The 22,485-nt window shown below is 55.0% G+C and overlaps 2 protein-coding genes across 6 annotated transcripts in view; both read left to right on the top strand.

Moving 5' to 3' along the window:
* The first annotated feature begins 258 nt into the window (after positions 1–258).
* The window catches only part of LOC120645079, a 38,865-nt gene continuing 16,638 nt past the window's right edge, over positions 259–22,485 (top strand). Inside the window, exons 1-2 of one of the 3 annotated variants that reach the window (XM_039921828.1) lie at positions 259–476; positions 2,559–2,729. In XM_039921828.1, coding sequence (XP_039777762.1) covers positions 392–476; positions 2,559–2,729 — 256 coding nt within the window. In that variant the 5' untranslated portion in view covers positions 259–391. Of the gene's footprint in view, positions 477–2,548; positions 2,730–22,485 lie in introns of all 3 variants that reach the window. The other 2 variants (XM_039921829.1, XR_005664119.1) reach the window with 2 other exon arrangements.
* On the top strand, positions 9,755–13,964 carry LOC120645078 (translation initiation factor IF-2-like). Of its 3 annotated transcripts, XR_005664118.1 has the most exons (4): positions 9,768–11,109; positions 11,197–11,882; positions 11,968–12,873; positions 12,952–13,082. XR_005664118.1 is itself a non-coding variant. In XM_039921827.1 (2 exons), the coding sequence occupies exons 1-2, from the start codon at positions 11,707–11,709 to the stop codon at positions 12,497–12,499; spliced, it is 708 nt and encodes a 235-aa protein (XP_039777761.1). In that variant the 5' UTR covers positions 9,755–11,706; the 3' UTR covers positions 12,500–13,964. The 3 variants fall into 3 exon arrangements, 1 of the variants encoding a protein (XP_039777761.1); XR_005664117.1 differs by having other exon boundaries at positions 9,767–11,882; XM_039921827.1 differs by having other exon boundaries at positions 9,755–11,882; positions 11,968–13,964.

Below are 22,485 nucleotides of genomic sequence, written 5' to 3'. Positions count from 1 at the left end.
CTCTCTCTTCATTTTTATAAAATAGAGGTAAAATAAGAGTAAAATCACAACAATTTGTGATCAAATAGGGGTAAGAACACAATAATTCTTTATTTTTTCTGGTTCGGAAACCAGGACATATATCAATCGTGGAACAGCGTGAGCCAATTATTTGTACTGATGTTAGTCCGATTGACCATATTATTGCCCATACCTACAAACTTCCTGGATTGCATTGAGAATGAGACGTGTGTGGCTTTAAATATGTTGTAGTAGAAGCAGATACACAGCGCCACACCCTTTGCTTATAAATCATTACGATTCTGGTACTCAGGCTCTAACAGTCTGCACTGCGCCACAACCATCCTCCAAGGACGATGCACCTTCAAAATTGAACATTACTACGCCCACCATGTGGGCAAGGTCTTTCTTTCGCGCGGCCATGTTCCTGCTTGTCCAGCTGGCTGGCATCTACCTGGCGCATGCGTCGAAGGGTTGTAAGGCTTTCTCCAACCATTCCCCCCATCCAACTCCCCTCAAACGTACTATTTACTATATTTTACTACCTCCCTCCAAAAAATTCCTCCCCCTATAACTCCTTCTCTCCAACCATTCCCCACATATCTATTCCCCATATATACTATCACTCATTAACTAACTATTTATTTAACGTTTTTGAATTTAAAAAAAAACATACAGTATTTATACTATCATAATACGCATTATTATCGTGTTACGGAGCTCAAACGGAATTAATATCGCAAAGAAACGGTGTGATTAGAGATATAGGGGGAGTTTCAACTCCCCCCATACGTGGGGGGAGTTTCAACTCCCCCCAATATAAGGGGGGCCGTGGGGGGAGCCGTTGGAGGGCTTCCTCCCCCCAAAGCTCCCCGTACGTGCGGGGGAGGGCCCTTTACAGGGCACCGTTGGACATCGCCTAAGTGCCTCGTACCTCTGTTCTTGTTTGGTAGAGTAGGCCTTTGTATTGATTGCAAATGATGAACTAGTCTGATCTCAAACACCCCCCCCCCCCCCCTCGCGCAAGCATTTCTCACTTTCTCCATGAATTTGTAGTAACAGATGAATGGCTATCTCGTGCAAGCAAATATCTTGTTAGTTGCTTTCATGAATTGATTTACCCTTTCTTCTAGTTTTGCAACAACGTCCAAACTAAGATATCCTCAATATCATAGCATTAGTATATACTCCCTCCATTCCATGAAAAGTGCAATCCTAATGCTTGAAAAAATTCCTTAAAGAGTGCTATCTTAGAAATTGAATATCAATTATCTACCTAATTAAGTGATCGTATTTAGTTTATTTACCAAAACTAACCAGATGTGTGGCTAACAAATGAGGGCATCAGTCTTTTCACACCACCACAAATCTATCTGGAAAAAATAGAATTCCACTTTTTTTCCAAATTAAAACATAAATAGATTTTGTAGCTTATGAACTATATGAAAGGATCGGATGATTTCCCTTTTAATTATACATATGAAAGTACACAGCTAAAAACATGTATACATGGATTGGAACAAGGCTTTTCCTGTAAGGAGAACACACGGTACAGTGATATATTACATCCTGATATTTTGCCTTTTCGATCTAGGTACCGGAAACCCAAATCAGCGTCCCGTGTCTTGCCCTCCGGGCTCTCCAAATCACCTCCGGGTTAGGGTTAGAGATGGTTAGCGGGTTGTTAGAGGTTAGAGCTCGGATTTAATTTGAATGGCTCAATTCAAATTAAACCCGACACAAGTGTTAGCGTTTGAAATTAAATTGAGGGGCACGCCTCGATTTAATTTCCACACAATTTCACCCAATAAAATAAATCCAAAACCAAATCGAATTAAACAAGGTAGAGCCAAATTAAAATCCAAGTAACTCCAAATGTTTCACACTAGCAAACAATAGCCTTAATTATAAACAAAGTTTTTAATTTACTAGGAATTTAGAGAGGTAGAATTCCTACTTAGATGAATTATTTACAGCATTGCCGAAAAAATTTTGAAATCCACATTTTTCGACTTTATAACATTCCGGAAAAATCCGGGATGTTACAACTTCCACATCCACGCACTCAGACTAGGGATGCAATCAAACAAGCCTCTCAACATCAGCTCATGGAATCGTTCAACAAAGGAAGGTTTCCAACGCGGGTTAGTCATTGCTGACATGAACGTTAGGATGCGAGATGGTACGTAGTCATCTTCCGCGTCCATGTTCAGAACTTCAGACCATGGATACAATAATCAAACAAGCATCTCAACATCAGCTCATGCAATTCTTTCAACAAACGACGTTTCCATGGGTTAGTCATTGCTGACATGAACGTTAGGATGCGATGGTACGTTGTTTTATCTACACCTCTTACTACTGACTTGTCTGCATATGGATATTTTTCCAATGTTCGAATTTCGAAACGATGTGAACATATTGTAGAAAAAGGTGCACATCCAAGTTGGATAATTTTTTTTGGAATTCATAAAAATCATGTAGAGCAAACTGAGCTTGGTCAGTTGGTTAGCAGTACTAGTTCTCGCGTTATGATTCTGAATCTCAGGCTCTAACAGTCTGCACCGCGCCACAACCGTCCTCCAACTCCAAGGATGCACCGCGCCACAACCGTCCACACACTGCTCTGCCCACCATGTCGGCAAGGTCCTTCTTTCGCGCGGCCATGTTCCTGCTGGTCCAGCTAGCTGGCATCTACTTGGAACACGCAGCAGGGTTTCCGTCGGGTTGTAAGTGCCTAGCACCTCTTTCCTTGTTTGGTAGAGTAGGCCTTTCTATTGATTGCAAATGATGAACTAACCCCCCCCCCCCCCCCCCCCCTCGCGCAAGCATTTTTCACTTTCTCCATGAATTTATAGTAACAGATGAATGCCTATCTCGTGCAAGCAAATATCTTGTTGGTTGCTTTCATGAATTCGTTTACCCTTTCTTCTAGTTCCGCAACAACGTACAAACTAAAATATCCTCAATATCATATAGACCATTAGTATATACTCCCTCCATCTCATGAAAAGTGCAATCCTAACGTTTGGAAAAATTCCTTAAAGAGTGTAATCCTAAAAATTGAATCTCAACATCATATTTAATTTGTATACCAAAACTAACCGGATGTGTGGCAAACAAATGTGGGCATCAGTCTTTTCACACCACCACAAATCTATCTGGAAAAAATAGAATTCCACTTTTCTCCAAATTAATACATTAAAAATAGATTTTGTAGCTTATGAACTATATGAAAGGATTGGATGATTTTCTTTTTAATTATACATATGAAAGTACGGAGCTAATAACATGGATTTTGGAACAAGGCTTTTCCTGTAAGGAGAACACACGGTACAGTGATATATTACATCCTGATATTTTGCCTTTTCGATCTAGGTACCGGAAACCCAAATCAGCGTCCCGTGTCTTGCCCTCCGGGCTCTCCAAATCAGCCGTGTCAGCGTCCACCATGTCTGCGTTCTTAGACTAGTCTCAATGAAAATTTTATGGAGGGTTTCATGACATTAAATATTATCAATTTTGCTGACATGACAAGAAAGAGAATAATGTAATTTAATGGGATGTGAGGAGAGTTTCATCACCATACAACTCATCTGACACAGTTACCTTGTTGCTAGAAGCAGCGTTACAATTCACATTTCAAACGGGTGAGAAAGGTTGACTCGAGTGGGAATGAATGTACAAGTTCCCTTGTCTATCAATGATTGTGAGATAAAAACATTTCTTTTCATGTCCACCTTCCATGGATGCAGACGTGTGTCATTTAGTGCAGAAGTGGGAAGAGTTTTGTGAAAATTTATGAACGGTTAAATCCTCTGTGTACCGAGAATAAAATATATTATTTTGAAACTTCATGTGTGTAGAACATATCAAACGATCAACAAAGGATGTTTCCAACGAATAGACACCGGTGTCACACCCGATTTTAAAAACAAAACCGAATGCATAATTATATGTAAGTTTCATATATATAGAGACATTATAAGTGAATAATCAGTAACAATATCATGAAAAAGATAAATTAAAGCAAATAAAAGACTATCAAAGTTATATAGCTTATCCTGGAAACGAAAGCTTCAAACTTCACAGGCAATCGACTGGGGGTTGCGTACGCCTAGAACTCAGCAACATCTTCAAAAAGACTTCATAAACTTTCTCCTTCTGAGCAGCAGTAAGCAAGGGTGAATATATTTATGATTAGTACTCAGCAAGGCCACAAAAAATAACCAGAGTATGATTTAAATTCATCTTTAAGTTAAATTAATCATGTAAGGGTTCAAGCCTCTCATGACCGTGAGCACGGCTGATATATCAGTTTTACACTTTGCAGAGGTTGTACACTTTCACCACAATTCGCGTAAAAGTTCCGGAGAACTTTGAACTCAACCACGCATGTGCTAGCTAGGCACAATATCACACTTCCGAGGTGTGATTGCATAGGGATGCTACGAGAACTTTCCAAAGAACCTATACGTATGTGTTGGTCCCTACTATGCGATACCTCATAAGACGCACCTTCCTTCACCCGCTCCACCATACAAACTCATAACCACCAAGCAAACAACCCCAACACAATATATAGTTCATTCAATTAATTAGCCAAGACCAGAGCTGTCGGTGTCCTGACCCGGCGGTCCGGATCCCAACTAGTAAATGTTGCGTGTTTCCTCGTCCCAGATGTTGATGCGAGAGGCAGCACAGTAACGCACGGGTTTATCCTGGTTCCGGCCGCGAGGCCGTACGTCCAGCAAGGGGGTGTGCGAGGGCACTGTATTATCTTGCACCGGAGGTGCCTGTAGTAGGGGGTACAAGCGAGGCGAGAAAGGGAGGGAAGCTCCCAGGTCTCTGCTAGAGGAGAAGCTGATTGAGGTGAGTTCCAATATCGAGCGCTGAGCGTTGTGCTCGTGTGAGGATGATCGCAAAAAAAACGTCCCCCTCAAAGGAAGCCCGTCTCCTCCTTTTATAGTAACAAGGAGGGATGGTGTGCATGCGCAGGGGAACGGGGAAGTCGTCGTTTTCCCCCGAATTGCAGGGGTACAGTGGTCGAATACTTTAGGAAGTACACTGTGGGGCATGGCGTCGGGCGTGGCAATCGTCCTGGGTATCGTCCTTGGTCTTGCGGAGATCACGCCGGCGTCCTGCCAGCCCCAGCAGGCGGCGTGGTCATTGCTGTAGGGTGCACAGTCCTCCAGATGTGGCGTGGTGGCACTCCGTGGACCCTGCAGGTCAGGGTCTTGCATATATACATGCATCATCGGTAGCAGGGCATGTGGCGGTCCCGGACCCCCGGGACGGAGTGCTGGCGTGTGCACTGAGGAGGTCCGAGGGTCGCGTGGAGGTCCCGGACCCCTCGAGGGGGGGGGGAGGTCCGGGCCTCCGGCTGCTAGTGCTGTGTGCCCCTCTTTGAGGGGCACGTGGTGACGCCGGACCCCTTCCCGAGCAGGGGGCGGGTCCGGGGACGTACGTGTGATAAGGTGGAGTCCAGACAGCCGTAGTTGGCAGAATAGTAATGAGAACTGTGCCAAGTGCGCCTCGTCCCGCGTTGCAGGTCCCACAGTGTTGCCACAGCGTCCGGGATGGCGGAGCAGTGACCGGAGTTGTCGGACGGGACTCCGGTCACAGCCACTGTGGGGAATGGCGGCCTGACGCCATCTGTCCTGGGCGCTGTGGAGGAGTGGTTGGCACTTAATGCCTCCGTACGACGGGCGGGTAAGCGGCAGGGCCATTTGTCCTTTACGCCGAGGGGTGGCCTCGAGCGAGGCAGAGATGAGTTGCCTGCTCGAGGGTAGTTCCACTACCCTCAAGCGAGGCGGAGATGTGGGGCACAGTCGAGGGTCTCGATGGGAGCCCTCGAGCGAGGCGGAAATCGCCCCGCGGGTCCGAGGGGGGATGTGAATGGGCCGCATGTTGGGCTTCTTTGAGTCCTTTCCTTTCTTTCAGATTGGAAGGAGCCCGTGGGCCTTCGTGGGCTCAGTCGCCTAACATGTGTTAGCATTTTTTTGGGTGATCTTAGTACCCCGATTAGGGTGTCCCTAATCGTGGTACCCGACAGTAGCTCCCGAGGCTTTGGTCGAGTCATGGGATTCGGCCAAAGGGTATTTCGGCGATTTCACCCCTTGATGTGATCGATCGATGCAGCGCTCCCGCCGGGCGCACCTGTGTGCCGGCCCAGCGGATGTGACAGCTCGTCGGTCGGGGTAGTGTGCCTGCGGGGAAAGTACTTCGAGGAGTGTGTGCCTTTTTGTTTTGTTCCGGGGACAAGACGCGTCAGCGTGCTGAGCGGGCCAGGGCCACAATGGCGCCTGTTGCTTTGTAGCTGGTGCGTTTGCCACGCTGTCCCGTGCTCAGGGTCTCGGCCCCGCTTTCCCTGGTCGCCTTGCGACGCGCCGTTCGAGGGCAGTCGGCCAGCACCGATGCTGCGCTGCTCAGCGTTCAAGGGCTCAGCTTTGCTTCATCGTGTCATGTCTCAGCACGTAACCGAGGGTATCTTTCGCTCGTGGAGGGCCGCGCCGTCACGGGCGGTCCAAGCCTTCGCCCTTCGACAGGCTTGAAGCTTGGCGCCCACCGCAGCTATAAATAGGGGTCGTGAGACTCCCTTTCCTCTCCAACTTCCCTGCTCTTATTTCTAGCATCACCTAAGTCTCGTAATGTTTTCCTTTGCCTTTCACGACCAGCCCCCAGATGGATTGTCTGGCTTTTTTAGGCTTTGGTGCTAGAAGAATGCTTGCGAGCGGCGGGGGAAAGCCGGAGAGGGCGTGCGCACCATCCCTTAGCTTCAGTGGGACTAGCAGAAGAGCATTGGGCCCGTGGGGTCCCGCTTATGCGATGTCCCCTAGCCTGAAGGGGGTTGGAGACGCCTGACCATGGCGCTGGTGCCAGGTTTGGTGGCTGTTCTTCGCATCGTCGCCCTTGACGACAAGGTTGCTCTCGGGGAGATGATGTGGAGGGTGCTGTCCGCCAGCTTGACCCCCCACATGTTCTTCGGTGGAGGAGACGCTAGAAGAAAGCTTGCGAGGAGGGCATCCCGCTGGACCCGTACGGTTTGGGGCTGCTCCCCGCAATCCTTAGCAGCCTAGCCGTCGCGCCAGCCAGGGGCTTGGTGCTCTTCTTCATCGCTCACTCCTCCCCAAGACAGGGAAAATTGCCACGCAAGTGGCAATGCGTTTGTACTTTTCGACGGCTTTAAGCCGGTAGCCCTTTGTAATCTTTGTTTGTAAAGAGCAATGAAGTCTCCTTCTCCTTCACGGATAGGACGATCGAAAGTGTGTGGGTGGGTGCCACCCCCGCAGGAGATTTTAGTCCTCGAATGTGTGAAGTTTCCTCCGTGGGGGTGCGTCAGCGCACCCACGGGTGTAGCCCCCGAGGCCTTGGAGGAGTGTTTGTACTCGTCCAAGGGCTATAAATGTCGCCCCGCTTGGTTGCTTCACTGGGGTGGCCGTCCAGCATCTTTTTCAGCTGGCATCGGCACTCTTTCAGCCGCCCTCGGCATTCTCAGTGCTGGCACAGCGACCCAGTATCCAACTTAACCATCAAGCAGGCGTGCGTTAAGAGTGGGAGTTTTGGTTAGACACGCGGAACTTCACAATCGACGGTCATCGACCTATTCGAGGGTGCGGCCTGAGCCGCGGTGTGCGAGGAGCCCCCGAGCCTCAGCCTACGTAAAGGCATTCAGGGAACCCTCGACTTTGGTTACGGCCCTCGTCGCCCTTCCGCAGGGAGGAGGGGTGAAGCGCACTATGCTACCCATGCCCGGGCCGTGAGCTATGGCTGCTTCGGTGAGCTGTTATCGGGTAGTTCAAGTGGACATCCGTGCCCCATTCGATAAGGGTCGGCTCATGGTCCGTGGACACGTCACATAAAGTGCTCGTGAAGGTTCGCTAGGCGGGGCTCGGACCCATTCGATAGGGTCCGAGGGCTCGATGCTCTCCCTCGATGGGATCCCCCTGCTAGGCACCCTCGACTGGCCTTGAACACTGCGTAGGATGTCTCGAACTCCGCGTTCGAGGGTAGCTTGTATGGCACGTCCATACAGCCCCTGACTCTGGCGATCTGGGGCGCCTGTCGAACCCTCGACGGGCCAGGCTTCGAACCCCTGATCAGTAAGGCCTCGGAATAATGTTTCCTTGAGGGTGAAAAGCTCCCGAAAGGAATATTCCGTCACGGTTCGCAAGCGGCGCGGAGTCGCTAGTCGTGTGCGCAGGTCTTCCACTGGTCGTGGGCGATGTGGCCCAATTCGTGCGGTGAGGTGCGGGCGCGCTGTAGCGAAAATGGCCTCTCATGCCATATTTCAATATAATGTTTTGGTGATTGATATAGACAACACAACACTTGGACTAATATGATTGTTAAGAAAATCATTCTCAGGCTTTTAGGTTCAAGTGATGACAAAGAGAAGATAAGCATAGCTAGGCCCGAAGGGCCACCCCTACGGGGGTTCCGCTATCATCGGTTAAACCGACGTAGGGCAAAATCGACGTAGGGCATTGAGGCATTTTGCTATCATCGGTTAAACCGACGTAGGGCAAAATGAACTCACCGGTACAATCACAGAGAAGGTCTGCAGGCTAGGGTTTTACACCGGATGAACCGACGCTACGGAAGTTATATACGTCGGTGCATTGGCAGATGAAGACCGAGGAAATTACATACACCGGTTGAACCGACGATGCATCGGTCAATTGCATCGGTTCAGTTGTCCAGAGAGGTGGTTTTTGGAGGAACGTGAAGAAGTTACACTCACCGGTTAAACCGACGCTAATATTACATACATCGGTTGATTACATCGGTTAAACCGGCGTTACACCGATTGATTGCTAACGGCTAGTTTTTCAAGTGGCAGTTTACATACACCGGTTGAACCGATGATGGCTTTTGAGGTACGTCGGATTAACCGGCGTTAAGCACATTTCGGGCAGCTTTTCTCCAACGGCTATATTTGCTTGTGCTGCCTATATATACCCCCAAGGCCAGGTCATTTGAGAGTGCTAGAGTTCAAGGAAGTATACAAGAGCTAAAGATCATCTCCAACCACCATAGAGCTTCATTGTACATCATATAGGCTTAAGCACACTTGTGAGAGTGCTTAGTGCTTGTTTAGGCTTAGTTCTTGAGAGAACTAGCTTGAGAGAAAGCCTTGCTGCGGCAAGCACCTTGTGTACTCGTCGTGTGACCCTCCGACTTGGTGTGGAGTGGCAACGACACTTTGTGCGGGGAAGGAGGCCCCTACTTGGTGTTAAAGCTCCAAGATAGTGAAGACGGTGCCGTGGTGACGCTTCGAGATAGACGGTGGCGGTGACCTCGTCTTTGTGACTTGGCGTCACTTAGCCTTTGCTTGTCGGGAGCCATGGAGGCATGGCAAGATGGTGATCAAGCGAAGAGACTCGGCATCACACTTGTTCGTGTTGGACAAGTGGCCGTGGACGTAGGGAGGGACTTTGGTGTCCTAACCGAACCACGTTAAATTGTGTGTCTTGGTGTCTTCACGGGAGTTTGCATATCCTCTCCCTTACCGCTTTACTTACCCCATTACATTTCCGCATTTACTCTTTCTTGCTTACCTTTACTTTACTAGTTAGTTTGATTAGGATTGGCTATAGGTTGTAAGTCTTTTGGGGTAAGTAGAAGGTAGCATATATAAACCTTAGTCATAACTAGCATGTGTAGGACGTGTTAGGTTTATTTTATGTGATTAGATTGAGCCCTAGCTTAAAAAAAGCGATTAGCGACCCTATTCACCCCCTCCCCCTCTAGGGTCGGACACCCCGGTGATCCTTACACGCGCCTTTTCAGGCGGCTACCTCGGATAGACGAAGCGGCGTGTGCGGCGGCTGACGGATGGAACAGCGCAACAGTCGCGCCACGCCCGTCGATTACCGCGCCGTAATTATTGCCGAGTGCGCGCGTGGGAGACTCTGCTGTCGTGGGACCCATCCGTCAGCGACGGCAAAATCTACCGCATTGAATGCGGCGGATTCGGGCCGTGGCGGCGTATCCGCGCGCCGTGGCAGAATAAAAGCAAGAGAGGGGGGACTGTTTGGGCTCACCTGGCCATTTGCCTTCGTCTCCCTTGCCTTCTTCACCTCCCCTGCATCCTGAGCCCGCAGCAAAGAGCGAGAGGAAGAAGGAGAGAGCGAGAGCGTACCTTAGGCACCACAAAGCTTGTCTTCCCACACCTCCCCGTAGTTCGAAGCCATGTCAGATATCCGGGAGCCAGTGCCGTGGGGGAAGTCCACCGCCACGGAGGCGGTTCTGGAGCAGCTGGCGGCCGACCGGCTGCTACCAATGAACATGAGCCCGGAGCGGCCGGTGTGGATTGCCCTGCAGCAGGAGGAGACCGAGCTAAATCCCCCCGAAGGCTACGTCGTGAGCCTCGTGCGTCTGCACGAGCGGGGATTCAGCGTCCCCGTCATCAGGTTCATGCGGGCATTGTGTGATCACTACGGAGCAGAGCTGCACAACTTCGGCCCCAATTCCATCTCGCAGGCGGCGGTCTTCATCGCTGTCTGCGAGGGATACTTGGGGATCGAAGCCCACTGGGATCTGTGGATCCACCTCTTCCGCGGCGAGCTCTTCATCTAGAACGTGCGGGGGCAGCCGAAGCGGTTCGCGCGCGCCGGAGGCCTGATGCTCCATCTGCGTCCGAGTCGGAAGAATCTCTACATCCCGAACAAGATGACCACCAACAATGCCGGGTGGACTCGTGGGTGGTTCTACCTGCGTAACTTCGGCAACAAGCTCCCGGCCATCACCAACAAGGTGCATCGGGAGAGACCAGCCAAGTGGGACTGGGGGGTGTCACCCCCAGGGCACCAAGCCAGGCTCGAGGTCCTCACCGAGGCGCTGGTGCACCTGGCGAGGAAGGGGTTGACGGCGGCTGCCATCATCACAAACTTCCACCAGCAGAGGGTGATTCCTCTAACGGAGAGAAGCCTGCCGATCTTCGGCCTCACCCCCAGGGTTCCGGCCTCGGGGTCGAGGACGTCGATGGTACTGCTACCTCGAGGCATCGCTGCCTAGAGGGCAAGGAATGCGGTGGCGGAATTCCCCAATGATGCAACCGATCTCTGGGAGATGAAGATGCGCCCCGAGCCGGGGTTCCTTTCATTGGTAAGTCTTCGATTTCGATCTGTTGTCGATTCGTGTTATTCCTTTCCCCCTCCTGCTTCCTGACTCCGATTTAATTATGTCTTGCAGGGGGTGAGCCGCAGGTGCCACCCCTCGAGGCCTCCGATCCCGGAGGAACGTGAGGTCAATTGCCTTCACGCAAAGGTGGTGAAGAGGCGGAAGGAAGCGGCGGAGGCTGCCGCTGAGAGGAAAAGGAAGAGGAAAGCAAAGCACGATAAGGCGTGCAAAATCGCTCGCACGGAGGGGAAGCTGCGGCCTGCCACGCCCGAGTCCACGGATGAGGAGGACGCCTCGGATGCCGAGGCCCACCTTCCGGGTGGTGGCGAGGCGGCAACAGGTGCGGATTCCCTGCCGGTCTATCAAGAGGCCGGCGACGAGGACGCGCCAGCGACACCGCATGAGGCGAGGCCCGCACCAGGGTCGTTGGCGAACCCGCCCCTCGTGGGGACAGAGCGAAGGTCGCCCACGCCGGTGGCGGGATGAGGGTCACCCACACCGGCAGTGGGTGGAGGATTGTCTGTGCCCGCAACAGAGTGGAGGTCGCCCCTGCCAGTGACGGGCGAGGGGGTCCCCGCGCCCATGATGTTGACGGGCGGCGATGGGTCCGCGGCGAGCACGGAGATGTCCGCGCAGATGGCCTCGAGGCCTCAGCCTGCTCCAAGGGTGACACCCTCAGATCAGGCGTCGAGGGGCGTCGGTGTGCCGCAGGCCCGAAGGAGCGGCACGGGCAAACGCAGCATGAGTGCCCGGTCTGGGTAAGTGTCTTTGGTTTTATTTGTTGTGTTCATTTGATCACTCCCCCAATCCTGCTAACCTCACCCTTCCTTCCCCAATTTCCAGCTCCGGGACTGTTGCCAAGGACGCGGCCCCGCTCGCACTGACCAAAGCCCTCAAGACCGGGATGCGAGCCACGCCACACTCGGCGCCGCAGCCCCCGCCTGTCGTGGACATCGTGGCGGAGGCCGCAAAGCTGCGGGAGGCCATGGCACGAGGGGCTCAAGCGGCCCAACAGGCTCGAGCGCCGGGGAACGGGGACGATGCCGGCCAGAGTGGCATGGGAGCAGCCACCCCAACTGACGCTGTGGGGGAGGCCGGCCGGGGCGGTGTAGACGACGCCGCCCGGCCGGACGTCGATGCCGAGGTTGGTCGGAGCGGCACGGATAGCGCCGCCCGGCTGGTCGCAGAGGAAGGATCTGGTGGGGGGCGCAGGAGCGCCCCGCCAGCCAGGCGGAGGCAGAGACCCTCGTCCCCGGGCCCCCGGGGGCTGTGGTCGAGGGAGTCACGGAGGAGTCGGCGCAGAGGGCACCGATGGTGGAGGAAGCCCACGTCTCAGTGCCCGCAGAGGGCCAGGATCAGGGTGTCGTTGTGGTGATAACGGCGCAGACGGTGACGGCGCAGACGGTGACGGCGCAGGCGGCGGCGGACAGCGTGATCCCGGTGGTGCAGCTGCCAGACAGCAGCGAGGAGTACGGGGATTCGAGGGACATCGACTCCGCTGCTGCGGCAAGCACCACCGACAAGATCGCTGAGTTCACGTCGGCCTTCGCGGAGGTTCTCGACGAGGGGACATCCGAGGGGCCCCAGCACGGGGCAATCATCTAGTCCATGGTCCCCCCGGAGTTTCTCCGCGATGAGCTAGAGGAGGAGGCCGTCTGGCAGGCGCAGATCGAGGTAGGTTCTCAGATTCAGAACCACCTCGATCGTGCCCTAGAGCTCCATCAGACGACAGATTACCAGATCAGCTAGGTAAGCGGCTCCTCCCCGAGAATCGTTCATATTTTGGCCCTGATTTTATTTGTTTTACCCACGCCTTTCCTCTTGCAGCGGCTGAGGGACATCTCACACAAGAAAAGCGCCAAGATGACTCGGCTGTACTCCCAGGTACGCTGGCTTGGGCAGCACAACGCTGGCCTGGTGCTCCAGAGTGTCGATGCCAACACGAAGATGACGGATCTGGAGGCGCGTCGGCAGGCGCTGGAGGAGGAGTTGGCGCGGACCGCCGGCGAGCGTGATGTCCAAAGGGCTGCAGCAGAGCAGAAGGCTCAGGAAGCCAAGGCACAAACCGCCGAGCTGCAGCGCACTAGGACGGCGTTCAAGCTAAAGGAAGCTGAACTCCAGCGCAAGGAGGCTGAGCTCCAGCGCAAGAAGGCAACCATCGCCACGCTGACCGGGACCCTCGAGGAGAAGGGCAAAGCCCTCGAGGAAAGGGAGGAGGCCCTCCGGAATGCGATGTTGTTGGGTTCTAGTCGTTCGTAGCTTATCCTCGTTTCTTTGATCAGAGTTAAGGCAGCAAGTGGCAGATGAGATAGTGGCAAAGGAGGTGGTCAACACCACGCTCATGGCGGCGCAGGTGGAGTACGCTGACCTGGAGCGAACCGCCGTGAGCATGTGCCAGGAGCTCGAGGGGGAGGGCTCCATCTCTGGTAGCTCGGTGATCAGCCGCCTGCGAGCGCTAGGTGGCCGGATCACCAAGCATGCCAAGAGCACCTTCCGTCTCGGTGTCCTGCGAGCCCTCGCCGTGGCCTCAATGCACTACATCATGGATCTCCAGAGGGTGTCGTCGGGGTACGTCGATCCCAACGACGCCGATGCGGACGCCGCGTCAGCTATAATGGACGACGCCGACGCAGCCGCCGAGGAGTTCGCCACTGCCTTAGCCGAGAAGCTCGAAGCTGACATCCCCCCGATAGCCGAGTTTGATGCTGTTGCAGATCCACAGAGGGGGGATGATAACCTGTAGGAAAGCTGGGCCTCGAAGCCCATGTAATGGATTAGTGTTCGTTGTAATCATACTTATGAATTTATGAATAAAGAAATTCGTTATCATTAAATCGACAGTGTGGCCCATCGAGGCCTTGTGTATTCGAGCCTTCGTTTTCTTTACTCTACTTTAGTGTTCTCATATGCGACTTAGATAAACTTCTGCGAGGAATTTCGCGTTCATAAGCGACGTAGGCGTGGGGTGGTGAGGGGGGTGCCGTATCCCGGAGGCGTAGGCGGCCCCACAACTCGGCCGGCCCCATACCATAGTTGCTTACGCCTCGCGTCCGTTTTTTCCAAGTATACGAGAAGCTTAGAGACGAGACGGAAATTTTTCGAAAAAATGTTGGCGATTTTTGGGGACGTTCGGGGGTTCCCCCCGTAGTAGCCCCCGAGGGAGGCTTGGCTTTGCCGAGGGTAAAGCCAAGCTAACCTCAGTGTTCGTGCGCATCAGAGCCCTCGAGGGTCCGGAAGGTTCCCAAAAATAAACAAGTAAAGCGTACTTCTTTATTATTTCGGGAAATCGGAAATGCGAGTACAAACGATGTACAAATAGCTCGGAACTCTAAGGATAGAAGCGACGTAGCTGCTGTATGTTCCATGCGTTGGTGAAGACTTCGCTATTTTCATTCGCCAGCTTGTACGTGCCGGGCTTGAGCACCTTGGCGACGATGTATGGGCCTTCCCACGGTGGTGAGAGCTTGTGGCGGCCCCTGTTGTCCTGTCGAAGCCTCAGCAGCAAGTCCCCTTTGTTGAGGTCTCGGTGCCGGACTCTCTGCGCTTGATACCTTCGTAAAGACTGCTGATAGCGCGCAGAGTGTAGGAGTGCCACGTCTCGAGCCTCATCCACTTGATCCAGCGAGTCCTCGCGGGCTCGCTAGTTCTGCTGCTCTTGATAGGCCATGAACCTTGGCGACCCGTACTGCAAGTCCATGGGGAGTATGGCCTCGGCGCCATAGACGAGGAAGAACGGGGTAAAGCCCGTGGCTCTGCTTGGGGTCATCCTCAGGCTCCAGATAACCGAGGGTAGCTCCGTGAGCCACCTCCGGCCAAACTTGTTCAACTTGTTGAAGGTCCTTGGTTTCAGTCCTTGGAGGATCATGCCTTTGGCACGCTCCACTTGCCCGTTCGTCTATGGATGCGCCATAGCCGACCAGTCCACACGTATGTGGAAGCTGTCGTAGAATGCCAAGAATTTCTTGCCCGTGAACTGGGTGCCGTTGTCGGTGATGATCGAGTTCGGGACCCCGAACTTGAAGACGATGTCGGTAAAGAACAGAACGGCTTGCTTGGATTTAATCTTGCCGATGGGGCGAGTCTCGATCCACTTGGAGAATTTGTCGACTGCCACCAGCAAGTGGGTGAAGCCCCCGGGCGCCTTCTGCAGCGGACCGAAGAGGTCCAGTCCCCACACGGCAAACGACCATGTGATGGGGATGGTCTGCAGAGCATGGAATGGGAGGTGTGTTTTTCGAGCGTAGAACTGGCAACCCTCGCAAGTCCGTACGACGTCAATGGCGTCGGCGACCGCGGTGGGCCAGTAAAAACCTTGCCGAAACACGTTACCCACGAGGGTTCGTGGTGCGGCATGATGACCGCAAGTGCCAGCGTGGATGTCGCGGATTAGCTCCTTGCCCTCGGGGATGGGGATGCATCGCTGCAAGATGCCCGAGGGACTGCGCTTGTATAGCTCGTTGTTGATTAGGATGAAGGACTTGGCCCGCCTATCGAGGCGCCGTGCCTGAGCGCGGTTCGAGGGTAGGACCCCTCGAATCATCCAGTGAAGGTACTGGACGCGCCAATCTTGCGAAGTGGGGGCCTCGTCGATCTCCATCGCTTCGGCCTCGTCCGCGGAGGCGGTCGAGGGGCCTAGCTCCGCCGGATCCTTGAATTCGACGGAGGGCTTGGTGACGTCGCGAGCGAAGATGTTCGGGGGGACGGTGGTCCGCCCCGACGCGATCTTGGCTAGTTCATCGGCATCCTCGCTGTACTTGCGCGGGACATGATTGAGTTCTAGGCCATCGAATTTGTCCTCGAGGTGGCGCACTACTTTGCAGTATGCCTCCATTTTCAGGTCGTGGCAGCTAGACTCCTTCATCACCTGGTTGATGACGAGTTGAGAGTCACCACGCACGTCGAGGCGTTTGATGCCGAGCTCGATGGCGATGCGGAGGCCACTGAGGAGGGCCTCATACTCCGCCATATTGTTAGACACAGGAAAGTGCAAGTGTATCACGTACCGCATGTGGTCTCCGAGGGGTGATATGAAGAGGAGGCCGGCACCGGCACCGGTTTTCATCACCTATCCATCGAAGTACATGGTCCAGCATTCGGCCTGGATTTGTGGTGGGGGTAGCTGAGTGTCCGTCCACTCAGCCACGACGTCACCCAAGACTTGGGACTTTATCGCTTTGCGGGGGGCGTAGGTGAGAGTTTCTCCCATCAACTCCACGGACCATTTGGCAATTCTACCCTCGGCTTCCCTGTTGCGGACTATCTCTCCCAAAGGGAAAGACGAGACCACGGTGACAGGATGGGCCTCGAAGTAGTGGCACAGCTTGCGCCGTGCCAAAACCACCGCGTACAGCAGCTTCTGAATCTGTGGATAGCGTGTCTTAGTTTCAGACAACACCTCGTTGATGTAGTACACCGGCCGTTGGATAGGCAGAGCATGGCCCTCCTCTTGTCTTTCGACAACGACCACCGCGCTGACCACTTGGGTCGTCGCGGCTATGTACAGACAGAGGGGCTCGCCATACACGGGTGGCGTGAGAATGGGGGCGTGAGTGAGCGATGCCTTCAGCCTGTCGAGGGCTTCTTGGGCTTTGGGGGTCCATGTGAAGCGCTCGGTTTTCCTCAGGAGTCGATACAGGGGTAAGCCTTTCTCGCCGAGATGCAAGATGAATCGGCTGAGGGACGCTAGGCATCCCATGACCCTCTGTACCCCTTTAGGTCTCGGATCGGTCCCATCTGAGTGATGGCCGAGACTTTGTCAGGGTTGGGTTCGATGCCCCGCTGGGAGACAATGAAGCCCAAGAGCATGCCTCGAGGGACTCCGAACAAGCACTTCTCGGGGTTGAGTTTTACCCCTTTGGCCCTTAGGCAGTCGAATGCGATCCTGAGATCAGCAACCAGGTCGTCTGCCTTCCTGGATTTTACAACGATGTCGTCGACATATGCCTCTACGTTCCGCCCAAGATGGTCCCCAAAAACGTGGAGCATACACCGCGGATATGTAGCTCCGGTGTTTCTGAGGCCAAAGGGCATCGTAACGTAGCAGTACATGCCGAAAGGTGTGATAAAAGAAGTCGCGAGCTGGTCGGACTCTTTCATCTTGATTTGGTGGTAACCGGAGTAAGCATCAAGAAAGGATAAAATTTCACATCCGCAGTTGAATCTACGATTTGATCAAAGCGTGGCAAAGGAAAGGGAACTTTCGGACATGCTTTATTTAAACTGGTATAGTCTACGCACATCCGCCAACTCCCATTCTTTTTCTTCACTAATATAGGATTAGCTAGCCACTCGGGATGGAATACTTCCTTGATGAATCCGGCCGCCAGAAGTTTCTACAGCTCCTCGCCGATCGCCCGGCGCTTGAGCTCGTCGAAGCGTCGCAGGCGCTGCTTCACCGGCTTGGAGTTGCGTCAGATATCAAGGGAGTGCTCGGCGACCTCCCTTGGTATGCCAGGCATGTCCGAGGGGCTCCACGCGAAGATGTCTGCGTTGGCGCGGAGAAAGCCGACGAGCACCACTTCCTATTTGTTGTCGAGGGTGGCGCTGACCTGCAACGCCTTGTCGTCGGAGCGATTCGGGTCGAGGGGCACCTTCTTGATACCCTCGGCAGGTTTGAAGCTTCCCACGTGTCGGTGCGTGGAGTCCAAGGCCTCGCTTGCCATTTTGTCGAGGGTGGCTGTGAGGGCCTCGTCCTCCGCTTGAGCCTCCGAGTGCTTAACGCACTCCATGTCGCACTCGTAGGCGTGCTCGAACGAAGAGCCGACGGTGATGACACCCTTCGGACCTGGCATCTTCAGCTTGAGGTAGGTGTAGTTGGGGATGGCCATGTACTTGGCGTAGTAGGGACGACCAAGGATGGCATGATAGGATACCCGAAACCCCACCACCTCAAAGGTGAGTACTTCCTTGCGGAAGTTGGCTGCCGTGCCAAAGCAGACAGGCAGATCGATCTAGCCGAGGGGTTGGACTCGCCTCCCCGGCGCAACTCCATGAAACGGCGACTTGCTAGGGCGAAGCTTGTCCAATCCAATCCCCATGAGCTCCAAGGTGTGGGCGTACATGATGTTGAGCCTGCTGCCTCCGTCTATGAGCACCTTGGAGAAGCGGGTGTTTCCGATGATGGGGTCGACAACAAGTGGGTACCGTCCCGGATGCGGGACATAGTCGAGGTGGTCTTCGCGGCCAAAGGAAATGGTGTCCTACGACCAGTCAAGGTAGGACGGCGTGGCCATTGTGACGGAGAAGACTTCCCGACGCTCGCGCTTGCGCTGCCAAGAGGTCATGTTCATCATTGGCCCTCCAAAGATGAAGAAGGCGTTCTATACCGGGGAGAACTCGTGTCCTCGTCGCGATGCGCGACGCGGTTGTAGTACTTCTTGAGCATCTCGCACTGCTCGAGGGTATGGTTGACCGAGCCCTTGTGGTAAGGGCACGATTTCTTCAGCATGTCATCGAATAGGCCGCCTCCACCTCGAGGTCCTTTGCGGTCCAGGGCGGCGACGAAGGCCTCATCGGAGTCTTCTGCCTGCCCCGGTCCATGCTAGATTGGTGGGGCCTGCTTCTTCCCTTTCTCCCCCGCTTTTGCTTCTTGGCGGGGGCGTGGGCTTGAGGTTGCCGCCCTCCGCGAGCGCATCTTCCTTACGCTTGTTTGGCTTGTCGTCAAAAATGGCACCAACAGCCTCCTCGCCGGCGGCGTAGTTGGTGGCAGCATCGAACAATTCGTTGGTGTTGGCGGGAGGGCTTCGTGCAAGCTCGTGCACCAGGTTCCTGCACGTCGTGCCCTCGAGGAAAGTGTTGATGACCTCGACGTGCGTGACGCTGGGGAGCTCGATGCATTGCTTGGAGAAGCGCCGCACGTAGTCACGCAGGGACTCATTGGGCTTTTGACGGCACCATTTGAGGTCCCAGGAGTTCCCAGGGCGCACGTAAGTGCCCTGGAAGTTGCCGACGAAGATCTGGACCAAGTCGGCCCAATTGTAGATCTGGTCCACGGGCAAGTGCTCGAGCCACGTTCGTGTGGCGTCAACGAGATGAAGGGGAAGGTTACGGATGATAACCGCGTCTTCCGTCGCACCGCCCAGCTGGCATGCTAGGTGGTAGTCGTTGAGCCAGACTGCAGGATCGGTCTCACCCGAGTACTTGACGAGGGTGGTGGGTTGTCGAAAGCGCGGGGGAAAGAAGCGGTTCGGATCTCCCAGCTGAACACCCGGGTGCCCGGAGGCTCCGGTGACTCACCCCTATCGTGCTCGGGGTCAAAGCGTCCACCCCGTCGAGGGGTGTACTTCCTGCCGTTGATGATATAGTGGGCGTCGCCATCGCCAGCATGCCCACGCGCGTCGTGGAGTCGCTCCCTTGCGGGAGCCTTTCCGATGCGGTCGTGCACCTAGGGTGCCTTCGCGTTGTGCGCTACGGCTGCCTTTTCTTTCCCTCCTGGTGGAGTGTGCACCGAAGCCTCGTGGTCCTGGCGTGCAGTCCCACCGGGCTGCTCCGGGGCTATCGAGAGCATGCGAGACGCAGAGCTCTCGGCCTGCTGCATAGCAGCTTGCTCGATGAGCGCCTGTGCCTCACGGCGCAGGTTGCGACCCGAAGTCGTCGATGGCTTGGGCATCGCTTGGAGTAGGTAGGCCGCAGCTACGAGTTTTTCGCCGGCTGTTTTCAATTTCGGAGGTTTGTCGACGTTGTCGTCGGCTAGGATCCGCTCCCGGGCAATGCGTCCCGCCGCCTGGGCATGTGCACCACGCGCGGTATGCTGCTGCTCGAGTGCGGTGCGCAGCTCCTGGGTTTGCCGACGCTGCTCGTTGAGCTTGGCTTGAAGCTCCTTGAGTTGCGCCAGCTGTGCTTGCCACGCCGCCGAGCTTGACGAAGAAGAAGGGGCCGCAGGTGGCACCACCGGTTGGTTCACCTGCGAGTCTGCCCCGCCGTTCCCGTCATCACCCGGAGCGTTGTCGTCTTGCCCGTCCGCGAGCTGGACCATGAAGCACTCCCGGGCAGGATCGTAATCCCCCTCGCTGGAGTCCTCGGAGCAAGTGAGGCAGTAAGCCGTCGCCAGCTGGAACGAGCGAAAAGCGCCAGGGTCGCGGACCCCAGAGTAGTCCTCGGCCTCCTCGGCCATGAAATTGTCCATGAAGAAGTTGACATCGTCGGCGATCGAGCTCGCCGTCTCGGGGTAGGAGTCGTTAGGAGATGATGCGATGAGGCTGCGGATCGACAGGAGATGATGACCCGGCAAGTCCTCGTACTCGGCGAAGTTAGTGCTGGACGAAGAAGCATAGGATGCAGCGTTGCGCATCCCAATGGGGAAGGGCGACGCCGCAGTCGCGCCCCCCTTGGGAGGCACCAGAGCTGCAGTCGATGATGGCGCCGGCGCAGCTGACGCCGAAGCACGTGATGACGAAGCGATGGCCCCGTCGGTCGCGACGCTGAGCCGTGACATGGCAACCTCAACCCACGTAGGGGAGGTGAGGCGTGCCGCCCGGCGCCGCTCTTCGCGCGCTTGTCGCGAATGCTGGCCCGAGCGCCTGTTGCGCCGGGCTGGTGAAGTCGGAGTGTCCGGGTTGCGTCTGGGCGAGAGGAGCTCCATGAGGTAACCGTTGCCGGTTGCTCTGAACTCAAGACTCCCAAACCAGATCACGTATCCTGCTGGGAGCGGATCCGAGACGCCCATGGGGTATGGGTTGGATTTACCCACCATCACTGGAGATCAAATGGGAACAAAAGAGAAAATGTCACGCAGCGGCCCCTACCTGGCGCGCCAAATGTCGGTGTCCTGACCCGGCGGTCCGGATCCCAACTAGTAAATGCTGCGTGTTTCCTCGTCCCAGATGTTGATGCGAGAAGCAACACAGTAACGCATGGGTTTATCCTGGTTTCGGCCGCGGGGCCGTATGTCCAGCAAGGGGGGTGTGCGAGGGCACTGTATTATCTTGCACCGGAGCTGCCTGTAGTCGGGGGTACAGGAGAGGCGAGAGAGGGAGGAAAGCTCCCAGGTCTCTGCTAGAGGAGAAGCTGATTGAGGCGAGTGCCAATATCGAGCGCTGAGCGTTGTGCTCGTGTAAGGATGGTCGCAAAAAAAATGTCCCCCTCAAAGGAAGCCCGTCTCCACCTTTTATAGTCATAAGGAGGGACGGTGTACATGCGCAGGGGAATGGGGAAGTCGTCGTTTTTCCCCGAATCACAGGGGTGCAGTGGTCGAATACTATAGGAAGTACACTGTGGGGCATGGCGTCGGGCGTGGCAGTCGTCCTGGGTATCGTCCTTGGTCTTGCGGAGATCGCGCCGGCGTCCTGCCAGCCCCAGCAGGCGGCGTGGTCATCGCTGTAGGGTGTACAGTCCTCCAGATGTGCCGTGGTGTTGCTCCATGGACCCTGCAGGTCAGGGTCTTGCATATATACATGCATCATCGGTAGCAGGGCACGTGGCGGTCCCGGACCCCCGGGGCGGAGTGCTAGCGTGTGCACTGAGGAGGTCCGAGGGTCGCGTGGAGGTCCCGGACCCCTCGAGGGGGGGGGAGGTCCAGGCCTCCGGCTACTAGTGCTGTGTGCCCCTCCTTGAGGGGTACGTGGCGACGCCGGACCCCTTACCGAGCAAGGGGCGGGTCCGGGGACGTACGTGTGATGAGGTGGAGTCCGGAGAGCCGGAGTTGGCAGAATAGTAACAGGAACTGTGCCGAGCCTCTTCCCACGTCGCAGGTCCCACAGTGTTGCCACAGCGTCCGGGATGGCGGAGCAGTGACCGGAGTTGGCGGACGGGACTCCGGTCACAGCCACTGTGGGGAATGGCGGCCTGACGCCGTCTGTCCTGGGCGCTGTGGAGGAGTGGTTGGCACTTAATGCCTCCGTACGACGGGCGGGTGAGCGGCAGGGCCGTTTGTCCTTTACGCCGAGGGGTGGCCTCGAGCGAGGCGGAGATGAGTTGCCTACTCGAGGGTAGGTCCGCTACCCTCGAGCGAGGTGGAGATGATTCGCCCTGCTCGAGGGTAGGTTCGCTACCCTCGAGCGAGGTGGAGATGTGGGGCGCAGTCGAGGGTCTCGATGGGAGCCCTCGAGCGAGGCGGAAATCGCCCCACGGGTCCGAGGGGGGATGTGAATTGGCCGCATGCTGGGCTTCTTTGAGTCCTTTCCTTTCTTTCATATTGGAAGGAGGCCGTGGGCCTTCGTGCGCTCAGTCGCCTAACATGTGTTTGCGTTTTTTAGGGTGATCTTAGTACCCCGATTAGGGTGTCCCTAATCGTGGTACCCGACAAGAGCCATATAGTATTGTAGTTGTACAATTTTCCTGGGTGGTTCTCCATGTTCCAATTAAATCATAGTATTCTCATAATTAATCATAGACAGAAGGATGGTTAGGGTCACTTGCCTTTCT

The sequence above is a fragment of the Panicum virgatum genome, chromosome 8K (genome assembly GCF_016808335.1).
Source record: "Panicum virgatum strain AP13 chromosome 8K, P.virgatum_v5, whole genome shotgun sequence".
Classification (NCBI taxonomy): domain Eukaryota; kingdom Viridiplantae; phylum Streptophyta; class Magnoliopsida; order Poales; family Poaceae; genus Panicum; species Panicum virgatum.
Note: the sequence above shows the minus strand (reverse complement) of the source record. Positions and strands in the feature narration are given on the sequence as shown.

Excerpts from the sequence above, each read along its gene's own strand:
- LOC120645078 (XM_039921827.1), top strand. The coding sequence starts at position 11,707 with ATGATGTTGACGGGCGGCGATGGGTCCGCGGCGAGCACGGAGATGTCC. Across the intron at positions 11,883-11,967 it reads AGCATGAGTGCCCGGTCTGG|CTCCGGGACTGTTGCCAAGG; the intron begins GTAAGTGTCTTT and ends CCCAATTTCCAG.